Source organism: Eschrichtius robustus, chromosome 7 (assembly GCF_028021215.1).
Source record: "Eschrichtius robustus isolate mEscRob2 chromosome 7, mEscRob2.pri, whole genome shotgun sequence".
NCBI classification, from domain to species: Eukaryota; Metazoa; Chordata; class Mammalia; order Artiodactyla; family Eschrichtiidae; genus Eschrichtius; species Eschrichtius robustus.
Genome location: NC_090830.1, coordinates 79200057 through 79221238, shown reverse-complemented (window position 1 = coordinate 79221238; position 21182 = coordinate 79200057). Strand labels below are relative to the sequence as shown.

At 34.1% G+C, this 21182-nt stretch overlaps 1 protein-coding gene across 4 annotated transcripts in view; it reads right to left on the bottom strand.

The window, feature by feature from the left end:
* The window catches only part of ADK (adenosine kinase), a 511904-nt gene that overhangs the window by 135639 nt on the left and 355083 nt on the right, over nucleotides 1-21182 (bottom strand). For all 4 annotated transcript variants that reach the window (XM_068547943.1, XM_068547942.1, XM_068547940.1 and 1 more), the window contains exon 7: nucleotides 18597-18767. In XM_068547943.1, the coding sequence (XP_068404044.1) occupies nucleotides 18597-18767 (171 nt within the window). The remainder of the gene's footprint in view (nucleotides 1-18596; nucleotides 18768-21182) is intronic.

Here is a 21182-nt window from a genome sequence, read left to right as displayed (position 1 = left end):
ATCTGCAAACAGTGACTATTTTACTTCTTCTTTTCCAATTTGTATTCCTTTTATTTCTTTTTCTTCTCTGATTGCTGCAGCTAGGACTTCCAAAACTATGTTGAATAATAGTGGTGAGAGTGGGCCTCCTTGTGTTCTTCCTGATCTTAGAGGAAATGCTTTCAGTTTTTCACCATTGAGAATGATATTTGCTGTGGGTTGGTCGTATAAGGCCTTTATTATGTTGAGGTAGGTTCCCTCTATGCACACTTTCTGGACAGTTTTTTATCATAAATGGGTGTTGAAATTTGTCAAAAGCTTTTTCTGCATCTATTGAGATGATCATATGGTTTTTATTCTTCAGTTTGTTAATATGGTGTATCATATTGATTGATTTGTGTATATTGAAGAAACCTTGCATCACTGGGATGAATCCCACTTGATCACGGTGTATGATCCTTTCAGTGTGCTGTTGGATTCTGTTTGCTAGTATTTTGTTGAGGATTTTTGCGTCTATATTCATCAGTGATATTGGTCTGTAATTTTCTTTTTTTGTAGTATCTTTGTCTGGTTTTGGTATCAGGGTGATGGTGGCCTCATAGAATGAGTTTGGGAATGTTCCTTCCTCTGCAATTTTTTGGTGGAGTTTGAGAAGGATGGGTGTTAGCTCTTCTCTAAATGTTTGATAGAATTCACCTGTGAAGCCATCTGGTCCTGGACTTTTGTTTGTTGCAAGATTTTTAATCACAGTTTCAATTACATTACTTGTGATTGGTCTGTTCATATTTTCTATTTCTTTCTGGTTCAGTCTTGGAAGGTTATACCTTTCTAAGAATTTGTCCATTTCTTCCAGCATGTCCATTTTATTGGCATAGAGTTGCTTTTAGTAGTCTCTTAGGATGCTTTGTATTACTGCGGTGTCGGTTGTAACTTCTCCTTTTTCATTTCTCATTTTATTGAGTCCTCTCCCTCTTTTTCTTGATGAGTCTGCCTAATGGTTTATCAATTTTGTTTATCTTCTCAAAGAACCAGCTTTTAGTTTTATTGATCTTTGCTATTGTTTTCTTTGTTTCTATTTCATTTATTTCTGCTCTGATCTTTATGATTTCTCTCCTTCTGCTAACTTTGGGTTTTGTTTGTTCTTCTTTCTCTAGTTCCTTTAGGTGTAAGGTTAGATTGTTTATTTAAGATTTTTCTTGTTTCTTGAGGTAAGCTTGTATAGCTTATAAACTTCCCTCTTAGAACTGCTTTTGCTGCATCCCATAGCTCTTGGGTCGTCATGTTTTCATTGTCATTTGTCTCTAGGTATTTTTTGATTTCCTCTTTGATTTCTTCAGTGATCTCTTGGTTATTTAGTAATGTATTGTTTAGCCTCCATGTGGTTGTGTTTTTTACGTTTTTTTTCCTGTAATTCATTTCTAATCTCATAGCACTGTGGTCAGAAAAGTTGCCTGATATGATTTCAATTTTCTTAAATTTACTGAGGCTTGATTTGTGACCTAAGATGTGATCTCTCCTGGAGAATGTTCCATGTGCACTTGAGAAGAAAGTGTAATCTGCTGTTTTGGATGGAATGTCCTATAAATATCAATTAAATCTATCTGGTCTATTGTGTCATTTAAAGCTTTTGTTTCCTTAGTAATTTTCTGTTTGGATGATCTGTCCATTGGTGTAAGTGGGGTGTTAAAGTCCCCCACTATTATTGTGTTACTGTCGATTTCCTCTTTTATAGCTGTTAGCAGCTGCCTTATGTATTGAGGTGCTTCTATGTTGGGTGCATATGTATTTATAATTGTTATATATTCTTCTTGGATTGATCCCTTGATCATTATGTAATGTCCTTCCTTGTCTCTTGTAACATTCTTTATTTTAAAGTCTATTTTATCTGATATGAGTATTGCTACTCCAGTTTTCTTTTGATTTCCATTTGCATGGAATATCTTTTTCCATCCCCTCACTTTCAGTATGTATGTGTCCCTAGGTCTGAAGTGGGTCTCTTGTAGACAGCATATATATGGGTCTTGTTTTTGTATCCATTCAGCGAGCCTGTGTCTTTTGGTTGGAGCATTTAATCCATTCACGTTTAAGGTAATTATTGATATGCATGTTCCCATGACCATTTTCTTAATTGTTTTGGGTTTGGTTTTGCAGGTCCTTTTCTTCTCTTGTGTTTCCCACTTAGTGAAGTTCCTTTAGCATTTGTTGTAGAGCTGGTTTGGTGGTGCCGAATTCTCTTAGCTTTTGCTTGTCTGTAAAGCTTTTGATTTCTCCATCGAATCTGAATGAGATCCTTGCTGGGTAGAGTAGTCTTGGTTGTAGGTTCCACCCTTTCGTCACTTTAAATATGTCATGCCACTCCCTTCTGGCTTGTAGAGTTTCTGTTGAGAAATCAGCTGTTAACCTATGGGAGTTCCCTTCCATGTTATTTGTCGTTTTTTTCGTTGCTGCTTTCAATAATGTTTCTTTGTCTTTACTTTTTGCCAATTTGATTACTATCTGTCTCAGCATGTTTCTCCTTGGGTTTATCCTGTATGGGACTCGCTGCGCTTCCTGGACTTGGGTGGCTATTTCCTTTCCCATGTTAGGGAAGTTTTTGACTATAATCTCTTCAAATATTTTCTCGGTTCCTTTCTCTCTCTCTTCTCCTTCTCAGACCACTATAATGCGAATGTTGTTGCATTTAATGTTGTCCCAGAGGTCTCTTAGGCTGTCTTCATTTCTTTTCATTCTTTTTTCTTTATTCTGTTCTGCAGCAGTGAATTCCACCATGCTGTTTTCCAGGTCACTTATCCATTCTTCTGCCTCAGTTATTCTGCTACTGATTTCTTCTAGTGTAGTTTTCATTTCAGCTATTGTATTGTTCATCTCTGTTTGTTTGTTGTTTAATTCTTCTAGATCTTTGTTAAACATTTCTTGCATCTTCTCGATCTTTGCTTCTATTCTTTTTCCGAGGTCCTGGATCATCTTCACTATCATTATTCTGAATTCTTTTTTGGAAGGTTGCCTATCTCCACTTCATTTAGTTGTTTTTCCGGGTTTTATCTTGTTCCTTCATCTGGTACATAGCCCTCTGCCTTTTCATCTTGTCTATCTTTCTGTGAATGTGGTTTTTGTTCCACAGGCTGCAGGATTGTAGTTCATCTTGCTTCTGCTCGAAGAGGTCATTGTTAAATTAATACCATGCTGAGAGAAAAACGTGTGTTTCCCCATGTTGCAAAATATTAATTTTGTACAAACTATCAACCCTAGTTGGCTTGATGCTGTAATAAAAGAACTCTATTTGTGAAATTAAGAATTCTAACTTAATATGAATAATTAGTACTAATATGAATAAATTAGTACTAATATCCACTCTATTAACTAATATCTCCATACTTAATATTTAGTTTTATTCAGGTCAGTTACTGAAAACACACATCGCCTCTCAAAATGTATTATTCATTATATAATGTTCAAAAGGAATAGTAATTTAACATTATAACAACAGTCATGGGGACAGCATACCTATTTGGCTTAAAAATATCTAACATCAATCCTATGAGCAGTCATATTTTAGAAAGAACGTTAGGACACCCTTCCAAGGAAAAGGAATTGAAAATAGGAGGAACCAATCATTTCTTGACTATAGGAAAAGATGATAGGTTTAAATCTTCTGTTTTTTAGATAGCGAAATGTGAAAAGAGGGAGCTGAAGTTTCAGTTCCCTGGTCTCCCTTCTCTACAGTATGGATTGAAACCAGAGAGTAAGAGGGCTGACAAAATACTTTTGGTGGAAACCAGGGTCCCCTGGGCTTGTGAAATTAGTACAGGGTTACCACAAAATTGAGGCTCTTAAAACTATTCACATGGACTGGGACCTCTAAGCTGGACCTGAACTCCATACGTGAAAACACATTGCAGATTCTTATTTTGAAAAAAGTTGAGAGGAAAAAGATGGTGATAAGTGAGTGACTGTGTAACAGCAGTGTTAACATTCTAAAAAGATTTTAGAATACAGATGTAGAACACAGTGCCTGATGTAGAATATGCTCTCAATAAATCGTGGTCAAACTGAAGGACAATATTATATTACCTAAAAATATTTTAAATGTGTTGGATACAGTCTAAAATAGTTACAAAGTTTAGTTTGGTGGATTCAGATTTAAGATCAAATTTTAAATCCTAAATCTTTGTAAGATCAAAAGTGGAGATTAAGCAGGACAATCATATTTCACAAGACAACTATTCTCTGTAATTTGCAAAGGTTCAAACTCTCCCAGCAAAGGAAAAAACTCATTCATTCATTTATTGAATGTCTAATAAATACATATTATTTGTTAGGCAGTAGGACTATAATAATGAACAGAAGTCTGCTGTAAAGGAATACATTAGTGTAAGAGAAAATACATTAACAAGTAATTACTAAACAATGTAAGTATTAAGAAAAAAATGTCTTATAATTACACACAAAATATCAAAAAATCAAATTTATAAAATGACTAAGTGAATGAGGGTGGAAGGGGGAGGAGAAGGAGAGGAGAAGGTGAGGGAAGTAATATATGAACTGAGTTTTAATGGATAAGTAGAAGTTAGCCATACAGAGTTGGAGAGGGGTAAGGATAAAGACAGAAGGATTAGAATATGAAAAGACATGAAGGCAAAAATAAATATGGTGCATTCTGGAAAACATGAGTAGTTAGGTAGTGCAGGAGAAAGAGGGATTTGTAGGAGAAAAGAAAATGAAGATAAAAATATAGGATCAGAAAATAAAACTATATGATGAGGATTCATTCATATTCATTGAATGATTTTAGACAAACAAGGAAAAATGAGATGGAAGTCTTTACAGTCTATACCTTAGAAAATTATCACTTTTTTATTTTTTAGATTATTTTTCCTGTGCTAAAATGAATTGGCTGATAGGTGCTGAATCATGTTATAGTCTTAATTCAGTTTAATTCTTGCAGCAACCAAGTTTTTGAAATAAGGCTAGAATCGGACACTTCTAATGAATTCTATTTGATGGCAGTGCCTTAAGAATAGTTAATATCCAAACATTAAAATAACCCCATTAGAAAAAAAATTCACATATACTGCTGTTGGGAATGAAAATATTCACATATACTGCTGTTGTATCTTTTGTGGAGAGGAATTTGGCAGTATCTAACAAAACTACACATGCACTTATTCTGTGACCCAACAATCCCACCTCTAGGAAGTTACTCTGAAGAAATACCTCTAACAACATAAAAACATGCATGCACAAGATTATTTATTGAAAGATTGTTTTTAACTGCAAAATACTGTAAAGAACCTACATGTCCATAACAAGAGGGTGATTGAATAAACTATAGTACATTCACATAGTTGGGTAAATACAACTATGAAAAAGATGAGAAAGATCTCTATGAGTTTTTATGGAATGACTTCTAAGATATATTTAAGCAAAATCAACAAACAAACATTTCTAAGATATATTTAAGCAAACAAACAAAAAACCCAAAAAACAAAAACAAAAAACTAAGTGCAAAGAGAACCTACAGTGTGCTATATTTCATGTAACAAAGAAGGAGATATGAAAAAATATACATTCTGCTGGTTATCTGTGCTAAGAGAAATATAGGAATGTGAGTCAGATTATGCACAGGGTAGGTGGGAAGAAACAAAGGAAGAAAGAAGCAGAGAGAGAAGAGGTCCTGGGACACTTCTGAGGAAATTTTTTGGTATAGTTCTTATGTTTAGAACCATGTAAATGTGTTGCATGCTTAAAAAAAAAACTGTACACAAATACTGAATTCTAGTTCATAAATATGTTTTTCTCAGCAAGTATTAGTTATCTATTATTGCATGACAAATTACTCCAAAACTTGGTGAGTTAAAACAACAAACACATTATCTCATAGTTTCTACACATCAGGAATCTAGGCATGGTTTTGCTAGGTGCCTCTTAATCAAGGTCTTTCACAAGGCTGCTAACAAAGTATAGGCCAGGGCTGCAGTCATCTTATGTTTGATTAAGGGAACATTTGCTTCCGAGTTCATTTATGCTCATTCATGTAACTCTCAGGTCCTCATTGGCTACTGATTTGGGGACATCAGTTCTTGACATATGAGTCTCTCTTTAGGGCAACTCAAAGCATGGCAGCTTGCCTTCCCAAGAGTGAAGGCTCCAGGGACTTCCCTGGTGGTCCAGTGGTTAAGACTTCACCTTCCAATGCAAGGGGTGTGGGTTTGATCCCTGGTCAGGGAGCTAAGATCCCACATGCCTCGGGGCCAAAAAACCAAAACATAAAACAGAATCAATATTGTAACAAATTCAATAAACACTTTAAAAATGGTCCACCATCAAAAAAATCTTAAAAAAAAAAAAGAATGGGGGCTCCAAGAGAAAGTGAGCAAGAGAGGGAAAATGAGACAGAAGTCATAGAACTTTTGTAATCTAGTTTTGGAAATGACATGTCATCACTTTTGCCATATTCTATTTGTTATAAGTTACTAGCTCCAGCCCCACAGTCAAAAAGAGAGAACTACATGAGATCATAAATACCAGTAGAAAGGGATCAAAGGGGAATATTTTATAGGATGTCTATCATAGTCTGTCTTCTAGCCCCTAATTCATGTCCCTCCTGCATACAAAATACACTCACCTTCTCCTAAGGGTGGTTTTGCAATTCTGAAACTATAGGTATTTTAGATTTGAGCAAATGAGTCATTAAATTGCAGATAATGAAAGCCAGGTCTTACTGCCAAGGAAAGGAAATATGAATAAGGAAAGAAGGAAGTTTAGATTTAACCTTGTGATGCTGGATTGCAATCTGAGTTTTCCTTTCAGCCTCATGATTTTTAATACAAATATAGCCAGGTAGGTAGGTAGGTAGATAGACAAATATAAAAGTGTGTATATACACACACACACACACACACACACACACATATATTTCTTAGGTCTGTTTGCTTAGAGGGCCCAGAAGATACCCAGTAGCACTGAGCACACCTAGTTCCCAGCTCTTGGTTTCTAAGTACAATTTCTAATAAACCAGTCTTCAAGGAACCAGAACTCTACGAAGAAACAGATGATTCCAGGGCTGAGACAGGCAAAAATACAAGATGAACTTGGACCAACTTGTGGTGCCAGAAAGTAAAGAAGTGCTAAAAAATTAATCAGGGCGTGTCAAAAGAACAGAGGAGCCAAGATGAGGGAGCTCCTAATGGCCAAAACTGAGATAAATGGAGAAACAATTAATGATTTTAAAAGGATTATAGCCCATAGAATAAATTTCCATAAATTATACTGATATAAACAAATAAATTAATAAGTGGAGAGGGAGCATTTCTTCCTTACACAGAATTCCAATTAATAAATTTAAGAGGGACTTCCCTGGTGGTCTGGTGGTTAAGAATCCGTCTTGCAATGCAGGGGACGCCGGTTCGATCCCTGGTTGGGGAACTAAGATCCCACATGCTGCAGGGCAACTAAGCCCACACACCACAACTACTGAGCCCTGCGCCACAACTAGAGAGCCCACGTGCTGCAACTACAGAGCCCACAAACTCTGGAGCCCAAGCACCACAACTAGAGAGAAGCCTGTGCACTGCAACAAAGAGGCCGTGTGCTGCAACTAAGACCCAATGCAGCCAAAAAAAGAGAAAATAATAATAAAAAATAAATAAATATTTTAAAAAATGTAGAAGAAATGATGGGAATAGAAAAATCACCATTTGGTAAACACGCAGTAAGTGCTGGAGGCAGTAAGTGCTGGAGGCAAGAATTATCAATGAATGCTAAAAGTAGTGGGTGAAAGTACATTGAAAACACAAAATATGTACATAATCTCTTGTAAATATTTCCCAAGATAATTATTATTTAAATTAAAAGGGAAAAATGGTAACTTTAAAGTGCGTACACTGGATCAACATCTTCTTAACCAAGTGATCAAAGTCAATATCATCAGTAATGAGACAAGCTGAAATCTTGATACAATGTATGAAAAAAGACAACAGCATTTTGAGGTATTCTTGTCAAAAAGAATTATGAAAAAATATCAGTTAATCCTACCTCGAAGGACCTTCCATACAATACAAAATAACTGGCCTGTACTTTTCAAAAGTGTAATAGTCATAAAAGACAAAGAAATACGAAGAAATTGCTCCAGATTAAAGAAACTAAGGAAACATGGTAAGTAAATGATAACTGAGATCCTGGATTGGATCTGGATCAGAAAAAGGAGGTTAGGAGTATTTCAAATGTGGACATTTACATAACTATTTTAGAATCATCAAAGCTAGGAAATTACTGTTGATAAAATACTATTAACTAATCTATAAAACCTATTTAAAATTTGCCAATTATCCTCCTAATGTCAAAGAAGAAAGGCACAGAAAAATTCAAGCTGAGTCAAAAAACGGATTTTCTAAATATAGTCCTGGGCTCCTTCTTCTGTCATATAAATTTAGTTTTTATTTACAAGCATAAGTCAATTTCATTATAATTTTAGTAATAAGAAAATTTTAAAATTCATTAAATAGAAAGTTTAAATATTAACTCATTACCTTTATATCATGGCATACTAGACAAATAATACTAAAATAGTCACAGATTTATAGTACAGTATCTAAAACATTCAAATAAAAAGAGTAATTGAAATACTGAATAACACAGAAAGACATCTGCATAAAATATGATTATCTCCATAGAAATTCAAACCATTTCAAATTACAGGGTTTTTTTTTTTTTTTAAGCCAATGATGAGTTTGGGAATGATTTGAAAACCTTTCATCATCAGAGAGGCAGTGTAGCTTGGTAAGGGGAGGGAGATGAAGGGAGTAAGAAAGGAAGGGTATGTTGGTGGGGACTGGAAGAGAAAAGGAGAGAGTTAAGTAGAAAGGAAGGAAGAGACACACAAAGCTTATAGTTAAATAGCCTTTGGCTCTTTCCAAATCCTTCCCACAGCACATCTTTACAACATGCCACTGACATTAGAAGACTCCCTTGTGCTACAGTGAATCTCATTTTTTTTTTTTTCCAGGTGAGTAAAATATATCAGAAACACCCAAAGGAGAAAGTTGAATCCAGGAGCTAAGCAGCAATCTTACAATGCCACAGCCCTATCTTAATTGAAATTTCATTATCCTTAGCAGAAAATACATCAGAATTTTATATGAGCACCATAAGTTTTAATTTTTTTGAAGGGGTTACGTATCTTCTCTGAAACATCATTTCCCACTTCCCTGGATTGATCTTATAACAACCTTAGATTTTTATCTGTATCATAGGCTCCTCTCACTTTGTTTGCTTATAGTAAAGAGAGAGGAATGGAAAGATCTATAAGAAGAGTCTCAGGAAGGTGACTTCCATCTTTCCTTGGAAGAAACTAGGCACTTTTGTATAATTACAAGGGTAGAATTACCATTTCAGGTATAGCCATATTCCCCACATTCATGTTGGAAACACCTTGATATGAGGAAAGAAAAGACCATCTCTTCTCCCGTCAGAATATGGATCTGGTGACAGCCTGCCTCTCTGAAAATGTTTGGAAATCATGTATCCTAAGGAATTAGATTTAACAAAAAGATGTAACAATTCAAAAAGGAATTCCCTGAGGATAAAATGTACAGACTTAGAGAGAAAGGAAGTTTTTCCCATAATTAAAAATAATACCTTTATGAAGAACAGTAAGTCTCCTAACCAAAGAGAGACTATCTGGATGAAGATGTATGCATTCATAGCACTTATTATATTTGGTGCACATAATTTAAAGATTTACACAGATTTTCATAGTGAAACAGCAAATGACATCTTTCTATAGACGCTGACAGACTACTTCAGATAAGACAGAGTTTACCACAGGTTATTTACAATTAAAGCACTATTGCTGTTTTCCAATTATTAATTTTTATATTGTTATTTTAAAAAGAATCAATGGCTATTAGAAAGATTAAGGATTTAACAGTGTAAACAATAAATATCAATAAATGTCCCCCTCCTCTCCCAGCAAACTACGTAAAAGAAGAAAAAGTTAACCTAATCCATCTGCTTTAGTAAAAAGATGATCAGGGTTTACTTATAAGGAGACACAGCCATTACTCAGGTTTAGAAAACATGGATTCAAGTAATTAAAGCCAATTATACATTTCTTTCAGAATGTCCCGATGCATCATGTAGCATTCCTGTTTTTGGCTATACATCACTATCCTAATATGATTTAAGAGCTACTCAGCCACAACAGAAACAACAACAAAAAAACTGCAGAATTTTGTATATTGCTTTGTAATTCATTCATTGATAAGGGATATTTTTTTAAAAAGTTAAATCATCACTTAGGAAAGAGACAGTAATTTCAATTTTCCTAGTCTGCACTAGAGGTTTTTAACATACTGAATCCTCTGTAGGATCAATAGGTTTAAAATGGATTTCCCTGAAAGAAAATGTACAGTGTGGGAATGATGCCAGCAGAAGGATGGATGAAACAGAGTAACACATAATCTTTATAAACAGAAATCATCTGTGAGATTCAAAACACTAGGTCTACGTGGGAGAACTTTATCTAAAATGTAGCATTCTTAATATGTATGAAATAATTAAACTGAATTCTGCCCAATTTTCAAGCTGTATTTTGCTGTTTAAACTCTATCTTAAAGCGCATTGTACGGGTAATGTGACGTTTCACTGTGGAATTAAGTGGTAACTCTTGACAAAGCAGTTATTATCATGAGATAACTGACCTTGTTTGAGAGTTAAGTATCCTGAAGCAAAGTTGAGTGTACTTAATCCTGGCAGGTTAATTATCTAGTCATTATGGAGCCTTGAAAAGTATTACTCTTAAGAACCATTTGCAAGATGACACTATTTAAAAAAAGTTCTTAATTTAATAAAAATGAAAAACAAGAATAATCAAGTTCTTTAGTCATGTACTGCTAGATTATGACTACAAAGCAGACTGCATTAGCAGGCATCAATGAATATAATTACCTGCATGTAGAATGTCCTTTTTTAAGCTGAGTCTAGGTAACAAATGGTTGTCTAGGTAACAAATGGTTGTCGCAGAAGGGAAATGCTTTAAACTTTGAAGATGTCAGAAACAAATTAAAAATACAATGTAACATTTAAATAATTTATATATTATGGTAGTTTCAAAACTACCTTAACAAGGACAACCAATAAATTCAGATGTGTAGTTTAAAAGTATAAAATGCAATTTACCAGGTTACCAAGAATTTTTAATTGAGCCAACATACAAATTTATTGCTATGCATTTCTGAATCTCAGTTAAAAGTAAGTCACACAATGCAAAATCAGAATGAGATGCTATATTACACCCCTTAGGATGGTTATTGCCAAAAAAATGGAAAATAGCAAGTGTTAGCAAGGATGTAGAGAAATAGGAACCCTTGTGCATTGCTGGTGGGAACTGTAAAATGGTGCAGCTGCTGTGGAAAACAATTTGGTGGTTCCTCAAAAAGTTAAAAAGAGGATTATTACCATATGATCCAGCAATTCCACTTCTACATACCCAAAAAACCTGAAAGCAGGGACTTGAACAGATACTTGTATCCCAGCAGCAGCAGCATTATTAACAAAAGTCAAAGGTAAAAATAAACTGAATATCCATCAATGGATGAATGGATAAACAAAGGGGAAACTCTGATACATGCTACAACATGGATGAACCTTGAAAACATTACCTTCAGTGAAATAAGCCAGACAGACAACTATTGTGTGATGCTACTTTTTGAGGTACGTAGAATAGGCAAATTCATAGAGAAATCCAGTAAAATAGTGGTTATCAGGCACTGGGGGAAAAGGGGAATTAGCAGTTATTGTTGAATGGGTACAAAGCTACTCTTTTGGAAAGATAAAAAAGTTCTGTGAATAGATAGTGGTGATGGTTGCACAACACTGTCAGTGTACTTAAAGCCGATGAATTATACACTCAAAAATAGTAAATTTTGTTCTGTATTTTTTACCGTGATAAAAGAAAGAAAAAAAGTAAATCACGTCAGTTAATAATTTATACTTTGTTTTTATCATATTAATGGAGTATCGGTATTCCTGTGAATACTTCTATTTTGTTTCAGAATGAGCTCAACCAAATATTTTCAGACATTCCTTAGAGAAGAATACCCTTTTCCCTGGGCAAATCAAACAGAGAAAAGAAACAGTAGGGGTGAAAGAAGAGAAAAAAAATCTAGCTTGTAAGGCATTACAGTTGAGCCTGTTAACAATGAAAAGAATAACTATCTAAAATTAATGTTTGGGATTATATTATTCTAGATTTCAGAACAAGGACTTGCTGATTTATAGTAAAATTGGTCAGTGTTACTATTAGAACATCTGAGAAAAATGAATCCACGGTTTTTGTAAAAAACATTTTTAGGCTCTAAGAAAAAATTTAAAAGATCTTCTAGTATTTCTACACAAATCCTTCATTTTACATATGAGGAAATGGAAGGAACAGTAGTTAGCTAATAAATCAGCAAATTGATGAAATTTTAAAAAATTTAGTTTAAAAAGTCTATAAACACTTTATTAATATATAATGATATATCATTTGCTAATATTTAAAGTAGGGTCAAGACTTTTAATGTGTGTATGCTGACTGATATTCTAGAGCCTTTCTTATAGAATCAGATCCATAATTCATGGTTTATGAATTTCACTTTTAGTTTCTTTAAAGGAGAGTCAAAACTTGAAGACTTCTATGGAGTACTCCTGAGTGCAGATATTTAGTTTCTTCTTCCTTTAATCTTTAAAACTTTTCATGCCCACACCTAATTCAAGAACAACTTTTTAAAGCAATTTGTCTTTACTGAGTTTTGTACCCAAACTTAATTCATTAAACGAATTCTCATTCTATTTGCACTCTATTCTATTTTATCAGATTATATAATCATTAAAAGCAAATTTGTAGGAAGAGAAGTTGGTCTATCAGAGAACAGCCTAATAGCGTAATAGTTTTTCCTTATTCACTTGGCACTACTTATTATGTTTTATCAAGGGAATGGAGAGTGCATGTTATTCAAGCAAGTTAGTTAAGTGAAAACTTAAGAGAGGAATAATATCAATACTGCTAAGAACACCTTCAACACTACCTAACAAAAACTGAGCACAGTTGACCTTTGAACAACACCAGTTTGAACTGCACGTGTCCACTTATATGCAGATTTTTTTCAACAGTAAATACTACAGAACTACAGGATCTGCCGTTGGTTGGAACCTCAGGTGCAGTGGAACCATGAGTACAGGGAGCCGACTATAAATTATATGCAGAATTTTTATTGCCTTTAGAGGTGGCAACCCAACCCCCTGTGGTTTTCACAGGTCAACAGTACTTTCTATGGACCACCTCATGAGGGAAGTCCCTCATGCCTTCATTTAACATTGGTTCTTTAGAACTTTTTATATGAACAACTCTAATTTTCCCCATTTTTAAACTTATGTAAATGGAATCACACAGTACATATTCTTTCAAAAAAGCTTTATAAGGTATAATTCACATATAATGATCTGCACAAATTAAAGTATCTAATTAGATAAGTTTTGACACATGCATAAAGTCCTGAAACTACAATCACAATCAAGATAAGGAACACATTCATTACGTCCAAAAGTTTTGTTACGTCCATTTGTGATCACTGCCTCACAGCACAACTCCTTCCCAGGCAACCATGAATCTGCTTTCTGTCACTACAATTTGAATTCTCTAGAATTTAATTTAAATGGAGTTACACAGAATGTACTTTTTGTCTGGCAGCTCATCTTTCACTCAGTATAAATATTCTGACATACATCCATGTTGGTGCATGTATAAATACTTCATTTCTTTTCTAGACTAGTATTCTAGCGTATGGATATACCACAGTTTGCTTATCCCGTCACCAGTTGATGGACACTGAGTTGCTTCTAGACTTTGGATTTTACAAATAAAAATTCCTACAAGCATTTGTGTATGTGTTTATATGTACATATACTTTCATTTCTCTTGCGGGGGGACAGCTAGATCATATGGTGGGTTATATATAACTTTGTAAGAAACTGGAAAACTATTTTTCAAAGTAGTTGTACCATTTTGCATTCTCACCAGCAGTGTATGACAGTTCTAGCAGCTCGTGCAAATATCTCGTATGGTCATACTTTTTAATGTTGGACACTTGAATAGTTGTTGCATGTTGTATGGGCTGAAGTTTTGCTTTTTTGGATATGGATATTCAATTGCCATAGCATAATTTGTTAAAAAGACTATTATTTACAGAATTGCTACTGAAATTTTGCTAAAGAATCAATAGTTGGTCTATTTCTGTACTATCTCCTCTGTTCCATGGATCTATTTGCCTGTCTTTAGGCCAGTGCCACACTGTATTGACTACTGTAGCTTTATAAGTCCTGACACCATGTAGTGTAGGTCCTCTGATTTTTTTTTTCAAAGTTGGTTTGACTATTTTAGTCCAGTGTTTTTCCATATTAATTTTAGAATACGATTGTTGACTTCTAGAAAATGAACAAACAAAAAACCTGTTGGGATTTTAAATTAAATTATGTTGAATCCAAAGACCAATTTGAGACCTGACATCTTCACGATAGAGTTAAAATCCATGCACATGCCCTCTCTCTCCATTTACTTAGTTCTTTAATTTTTCTCAACAATGTTTTGTAGTGTTCAGTATACAGGTTTTGTATATATTTTATTAGACTTATCCCAAAGTACTTTATATCTTTTTATAGTAATGGAAATAGTAATTTTAAATTTCAATTTCTGCGTGTTTGCTGCTACTATATAGAAATGCAACTGGTTTTTGTGTGTTTATCTTGTATCCCACAACCTTGCTAAATTCATTTTTATTTGTAATAGCTCTTTGTAGATTTCAAAGGATTTTTCTACAAAGATGATCATGGTGTTTAGTAACAAGACAGTTTTTCTTCTTCCTTTCTAATCTCGATGATTTTCATACCTTATTAGCACGGGCTAGAACCTCCAGTACAATGCTGAATAAAAGTGGAAAGAATGAACATCCTTGCTTTGTCCCTGATCTTAGAGGAAAGTATTCAGTTTTTAATCATTAAGTATGATATTAGCTGTACATTTTTTGTGGATGTCCTGTATTGCGTTGAAGAAGTTCCATTCTATTCTTAGTACTCTGAGGGCTTTTTATCAGGAATGGATGTTGGATTCTGACATAGGTTTTTTTCTGTGTCTAATAAAGATGGTGATGTTTTTTATTTTTACAAAGGTGAATTATATGGATTGGTAAACCAACCCTACAGTCTTGGTCATGATGAATTATCCTATTATTGGATTGAATTTGCTAAAATCAGGGGGGGAGAATGTCAAAATCCAACATCCATTCCAGATAAAAAGCCCTCAGATTACTAAGAATAGAAGGGAATTTCTTTAACCCAATACAGGGCACTGTATGCATATTGGGATAATATTGTTCAGAGGGACAAAAGGAGCCTCACTCTAGACTAATTTTGCCCCAATGGTGTTCTAAGTACTCTGAAGCTCATGAATTATGAGGTTCTCTACTCTAGCTAGTAGAATAAGAATGGTTACAGGCTATCTTCTCAGGTGGTTCTTTTCCCAGCCTTCATTAGTTTCCTCACAGCTGATCAGTACTCAGCTGAAAGACTTGGGTGGGACTCTGCAAATCTCCTGTGTTCTCTCTCTATGCAGCTCTTTCCTTTCGGGTACTATGAAGTGCAAACTCCAGCTGGCTAGCTGTTAGATTTCCTGAACTTCCAGCTCCATCTCTTCAATTCAAAGAGACTGCCAAGCTCTACGTGGGTTCTCCTCTGTGCAATGGCCTAGAAATTCTCTTCAAGTGGTAAGTTGGGTTAATCATAGGGCTCATTTCATTTATTTCTTGTCTCATAAGGATCACTGTCCTTCATTATCTGTGAAGAGATAGCCTTGGTGGACAAGTTCTTTTTTTTTTAAAATATACTTTCTGAGGTTATCAGAAAAGCTTTAAAACATCATTAGTAGTACACAATCCTATGAAAAGGAAAGTGGCACTAGGTAGAAAATAAGAGCCAAGTGCGTTTGGTTTTAGCTAAGTGCTGACATTTTGAGAATTTATATTAAGCACAGTAGATTTGTTTGTTTTTTTTTGTTTGTTTGTTTTTTTCTTTTGAGGGAGAAAGAGGGGGAGAAGGACAAAGCAATCCTGTGTGTATTCCCTGAGAAATATATTTCACACTTTATTGCAATTTAGAAAAGAAATGTCCCTTGTTTTCCTAGAGAACCGAAGATAGTTTATTATTACTATTCAAGGAAAACAATGAAATATGAGATTAAAGAGATAAAGCTCATAATAACATATTTGCTTTTTTATAATCAAATATGGTATCATTTTTATTTATCCTCATTAAATTTCATCACTTAACTGGTATTTCCAAATCTACTAAAATTGCTGAAAGTCTCATTTTGACATTCAACTTACTTGGTATCTATTAACGTGTTGCATTATTTACATTCTGTGCGTTTGCATTATCTACAAATACAGCTTTATCTGAATCACTGATAGTTTACTTGAGCAAACACTGAAGCATATCACTAGAAATCTATTAATTTATCGGAGGACTTTTTGAGACTGGTTCAGTAAACTATCAAATATATCTAATTGCCCTGTATCCAATATTTATTATTCTATAATCCATATTATGACAAATCATCTCAAATATACTATACATCTACTGTTTATTGGTCTGCCATAATAGGTACTACATATCTGTTGAATTCATATGAATAGCAATCATACAAAAAAAGTAAAAAGTTATCCTGACATGACTTGTAGCCATGTAGTAGCTTGTAATTTTACTACTTCCTCTTCTAGGTAGGGAAAAATAATTTCTTTAATAATCTATACAGTACTAAGTTCTAGCCAAACTTTAACTTTACCAATCTGTAGAATCAACCAATTTTTTAAACTGTGGTAAAATATACATAAAGTAAAATTTTACCACTTTAACAATTTTAAGTGTTAAATTCACTGACATTAAATATATTCACAGTGTTGTGCAATCATCACCACTATCCATTTCCAGAACTTTATTTCATCCCAAATAGAAGCTTGGTACTCATTAAATAACTCCCAACTCCCCTTTCCCCCCAGTGCCTAGTAACCACTATTCTGCTGTCCTTCTTTATGAGTTTTTCTATTCCAGATTCTTCATTTCAGAGGAATCCTTATAGGAAAACCCAATAGGTGTCTGCTTGTATCTGCCTTATTTCACTTAACATAATGTTTTCAAGATTCATTCATATTGTACCATGTATCAGAATTCATTCCTTTTAAAGGCTGAATAATATTCCATTGTATGTATGTACCAGATTTTATTTTTCTATTCATCTGTTGAAGAACATTTGGTTTGTTTCCAACTTGTGGCTATTGTGAATAATGCTGCTAAACATTGGTGTAAAAGCATTTGAATCCCTGCTTTGAAGGTTTTTTGGTTATACCTAGAAGTGGAATTGCTGGATCATATGGTAATAATTCTCTTTTTAACTTTTTGAATAACCACCAAATTGTTTTCCACAGCAGCTGCACCGTTTTACATTCCCACCAGCTATGCACAAGAGTTCCCATTTCTCCACATCCTTGCCAGTACTTGTTATTTTCCATTTTTTTATTTTGAAAACAGCCATCCTACTGGGTGTCAAGTAATATCTTACTTTGGTTTCATAAGCATTTCTCTAATGATTACTGATGGTGAGCATCTTTTCACATGCTTATTGGCCCTTTGTATTGATATATCTTCTTTGAAGAAATATTTATTTAAGTCCTTTGACCATTGTTAGATTAGGTTGTTTTCTTCTTGTTGAGATGTATTTGAGTTGTTAAGATATATATTCTGGATAATAATCCCTGAACCGATATATATTATTTGCAAATATTTTCTACCATCCATGGGTTGTCTTTTCACTTTCCTGATAGTGTCCTTTGATGCACAGAAGTTTTTAATTTTGATGAAGTCCAATTACTTTTTCTGTTGACTGTACTTTTGGAGTTTTTTTAAACAATGAAGACCATTTTGATATCATCAGCATTTTCTGCAAACCTAATTATTCTTGGGCCTCTATTCTTTTCTATTCTTCAATGTCTCTGCCAAACTTTTAGCATTGTTCCCTGGTTCTATAAATGCTTTCCATCTTTTTTACATATGTTTTACAAATGTGAGCTCTTATTAAAGAGTTTTCTGTGTGCTCTCCAATGCTTTTTATTTTTGTTAAGGCTCCTCCTCATTTTCTTTTTAATTAAGGTCATTTGAGGTTGATGTTAAGGGCTAAGGATGAGGGCAAGGGTTGACTGATAAATGTGATGAAAATGTTTTTTATCTTGCTTGTGGTCACAGTCACATGACAGGTATGCATTTGCAAAAGCTCAAAGAAACGTATAAAAAGAGTGAATTTTACTACATGTAAATTATAAACCTGAATAACCTAATCCTTTAAAAGACTAATTTTTTACTGTGTAAGAAATTAGTATATTCTGAAGGAAATACTAAAAATACTGAGTTAGAGTGGTCCAAACTGAGGCAGTTTTACTTAATTCTCAAATACACAGTTTTTATTTATATATTTCTAAACATATACACAAAGAGAAACCAAAACAAGTAGGTACTTTAAAAAAAAAATTACTCACCGTCTCATTTCCAAAGAGTATGTCAACATAAGGCATAACTTTCATCAATGATTCCTTGTAGAACTGACTAATAAATGGTGCAGACAGATTCAAAGTGAAAATTCTGTTGTTTTCAGAAGCATGGTGAGCCACTTTTAAAACTGACTCTGGGGAAACTGTGAGAAAAAAACCCTGGATAAAGAAAAAAAGGAAGGGAAATTAGAAATGCTATCTCCACAGAGTCACTCTCAGTGAGAATAAAAGAAACCTATACAAAATACAAAAGCTTATATAATGTAAACCTTAAAAATACAATTATAAAATGCAAGGCAGAAAATAGCATTTGATTAGGAGAAAAGTTTATCATATGAGTACTATATGCTTGATATATGCCATTACATTAGAGAATAAGACATTATTTCATATTAGATTTGTATGTTCAATACTGAAAGAATTCTAGGAATCTACATAAGAAAAAATATTTGAAAGGTCTCATTCAGGACAATAATTACTTTTAAATTAGAGAAATAGTAATGAAGGCAGATTAGATCCTTACAGCTTCTTACAAACAGTTTGGATTCTTACTGTCAGGAAAGCTACATTTTAAAATACTATTTATCTGTATCTTAAACATTAGTAAGTCTTTTAAAATACATATTTACGTTTTCTAGATGCAAGAAAGTATAAGCAAAGACATGGATGCTTATATAGAAATCTGGTTTGGATGATGTGCAAGGAAATGAAGGAGTACACAAAGGGCAAAAGAAGATAAAAGTTTGAAAGCCCAGCTGAGTTAAGAACACGAAGGGCCTTGAGTGGCAGTTCAGGAGTCTATTAGGTGGAGTGGGGATGAGTGAAGGGTAATGAAGTTTTCCTTGAAAGAAAGGAATAACAAGCTTAATAGGAGAATTCAAGGGAAGGTTACTCTGGACAGCAACAGTCAATAAAAGCCTGCTTTTGGCTTTGTAAAAGGAAATGATACTGGGAGTATTACATACTGGACTTAGCAATTGTTTAAGATGTGGGATACAAAGGAGAAAAGAGTCAAAAGATTACTAAGATTTTTAATCTGGTTCTACTATTAATAGAAATAGAAAAATCCAGGAATTCCCTGGTGGTCCAGTGGTTAGGACTCTGCGCTTCCAATGCAGGGGGCACAGGTTTGATCCCTGGTCAGGGAACTAAGATGCCACATGCTGCATGGCACGGCCGAAAAACAAACAAACAAACAACCCAAAAAACAAAGAAAAAAAATAGAAAAATACAGAACAAGACCTGGCTTAGACGTCAAAGAGAGTGTTTAGTTGTGGTCATACTACATTTGAGGTGTTAAGGGACTTCCAAATATATCAGAAAGCTGGACTCAGGAGAAAGGCCATGGAAGAAGGAGATGGTAAAAGAGGAGTTGTAATTACCAAGAAAGAGAACGTAGAAAAAGAAGAGGGCAAAGGACAGAATGGAGAAGAATCAAAATCAGGGGACAGAGGAAAGGAAAAAAGCAGAGCACAAGAGGAAGGTACACAAGAAGAACAGAAGCCATGAGAGAGAAACCCAACAAGGGAAACTTTAAGAAGATACTTAAAGGCACCGAAGCTATCAATGGGTAGAGAGGAAAGGACGGAGCCAAAATCACAGGATTTGATGGTTAGGAGAAAGTACTTAAGGTATGAAGGTAGAAACAGATAGTTGTTTAAAAAAAGAATGGTGAGAAAGTAAGGGTAAAGATAAATTATTTGGGGAGTTTTATCAGTGAATAATAATAGAATCATCTAAAATTAACTGAGCAATTCTTACAATCCAGGCACTATACTAAAAGCTCTATGTATATCAACTTAGTTATCATTTTTTCCTTACATAAACCTATGAGGTGGATACTGTTATTATTCTCTTTTTATGAATAAAGAAGATAGGAAAGTTAAGAAAGGTTTCCCAGGTCCTACAGCTTATGTGTGATGGAGTTTGAATTCAAGTGACTCCAGAGATAATTACCCTAGTTTTAGTAGATAACAGAGAAGAAAAGAGCAAAAAGATACTTTTAGTGGGAGAAGGGGAGTAGGAGACTTGTTTTTAAGAACAGGGAAAGTTTGAGCATTTCTGCTCTTCAATGAAGGATCTACTGGAGAAACAGAAGAATGAAGAAGCAAGAGAGGGAGGATAATTAGAGCAAGGAACCAGAGGAAGTAGGGAAATGGGAACGAGAAGAGGAGAAGAGCTACCTTATGTTAGAAATAACCATCAAAGTGTAAAGGAAACTTCTTTTAAAAGTTACAAAAGAGCTATTGAAATATTCACTTATAACTGAGGGACTAACCACTTCTATCTTGCAAACTCAAAGAGTTTAAAGAGAAACAAGATTTTTTTTCTATTATTTTCAAACTTCAAAATGAATATTAAAAGAACACTAAAAAATTAATTTTCTGGCAGGAGTCATGTGTACTGGGATCCACCTTTGAAGGGTTTCTTGCCCTTACAAATTCTGAAATATTAAGAGAATTTTATACTATAATTGTCTCTTACTAAAGTATTGCTAATGAAATTCTAATAAAAACATTTTCCTATCACAGTAACATAAAATTTTCTCATCATTTAAAAATTCTAAACCATTAA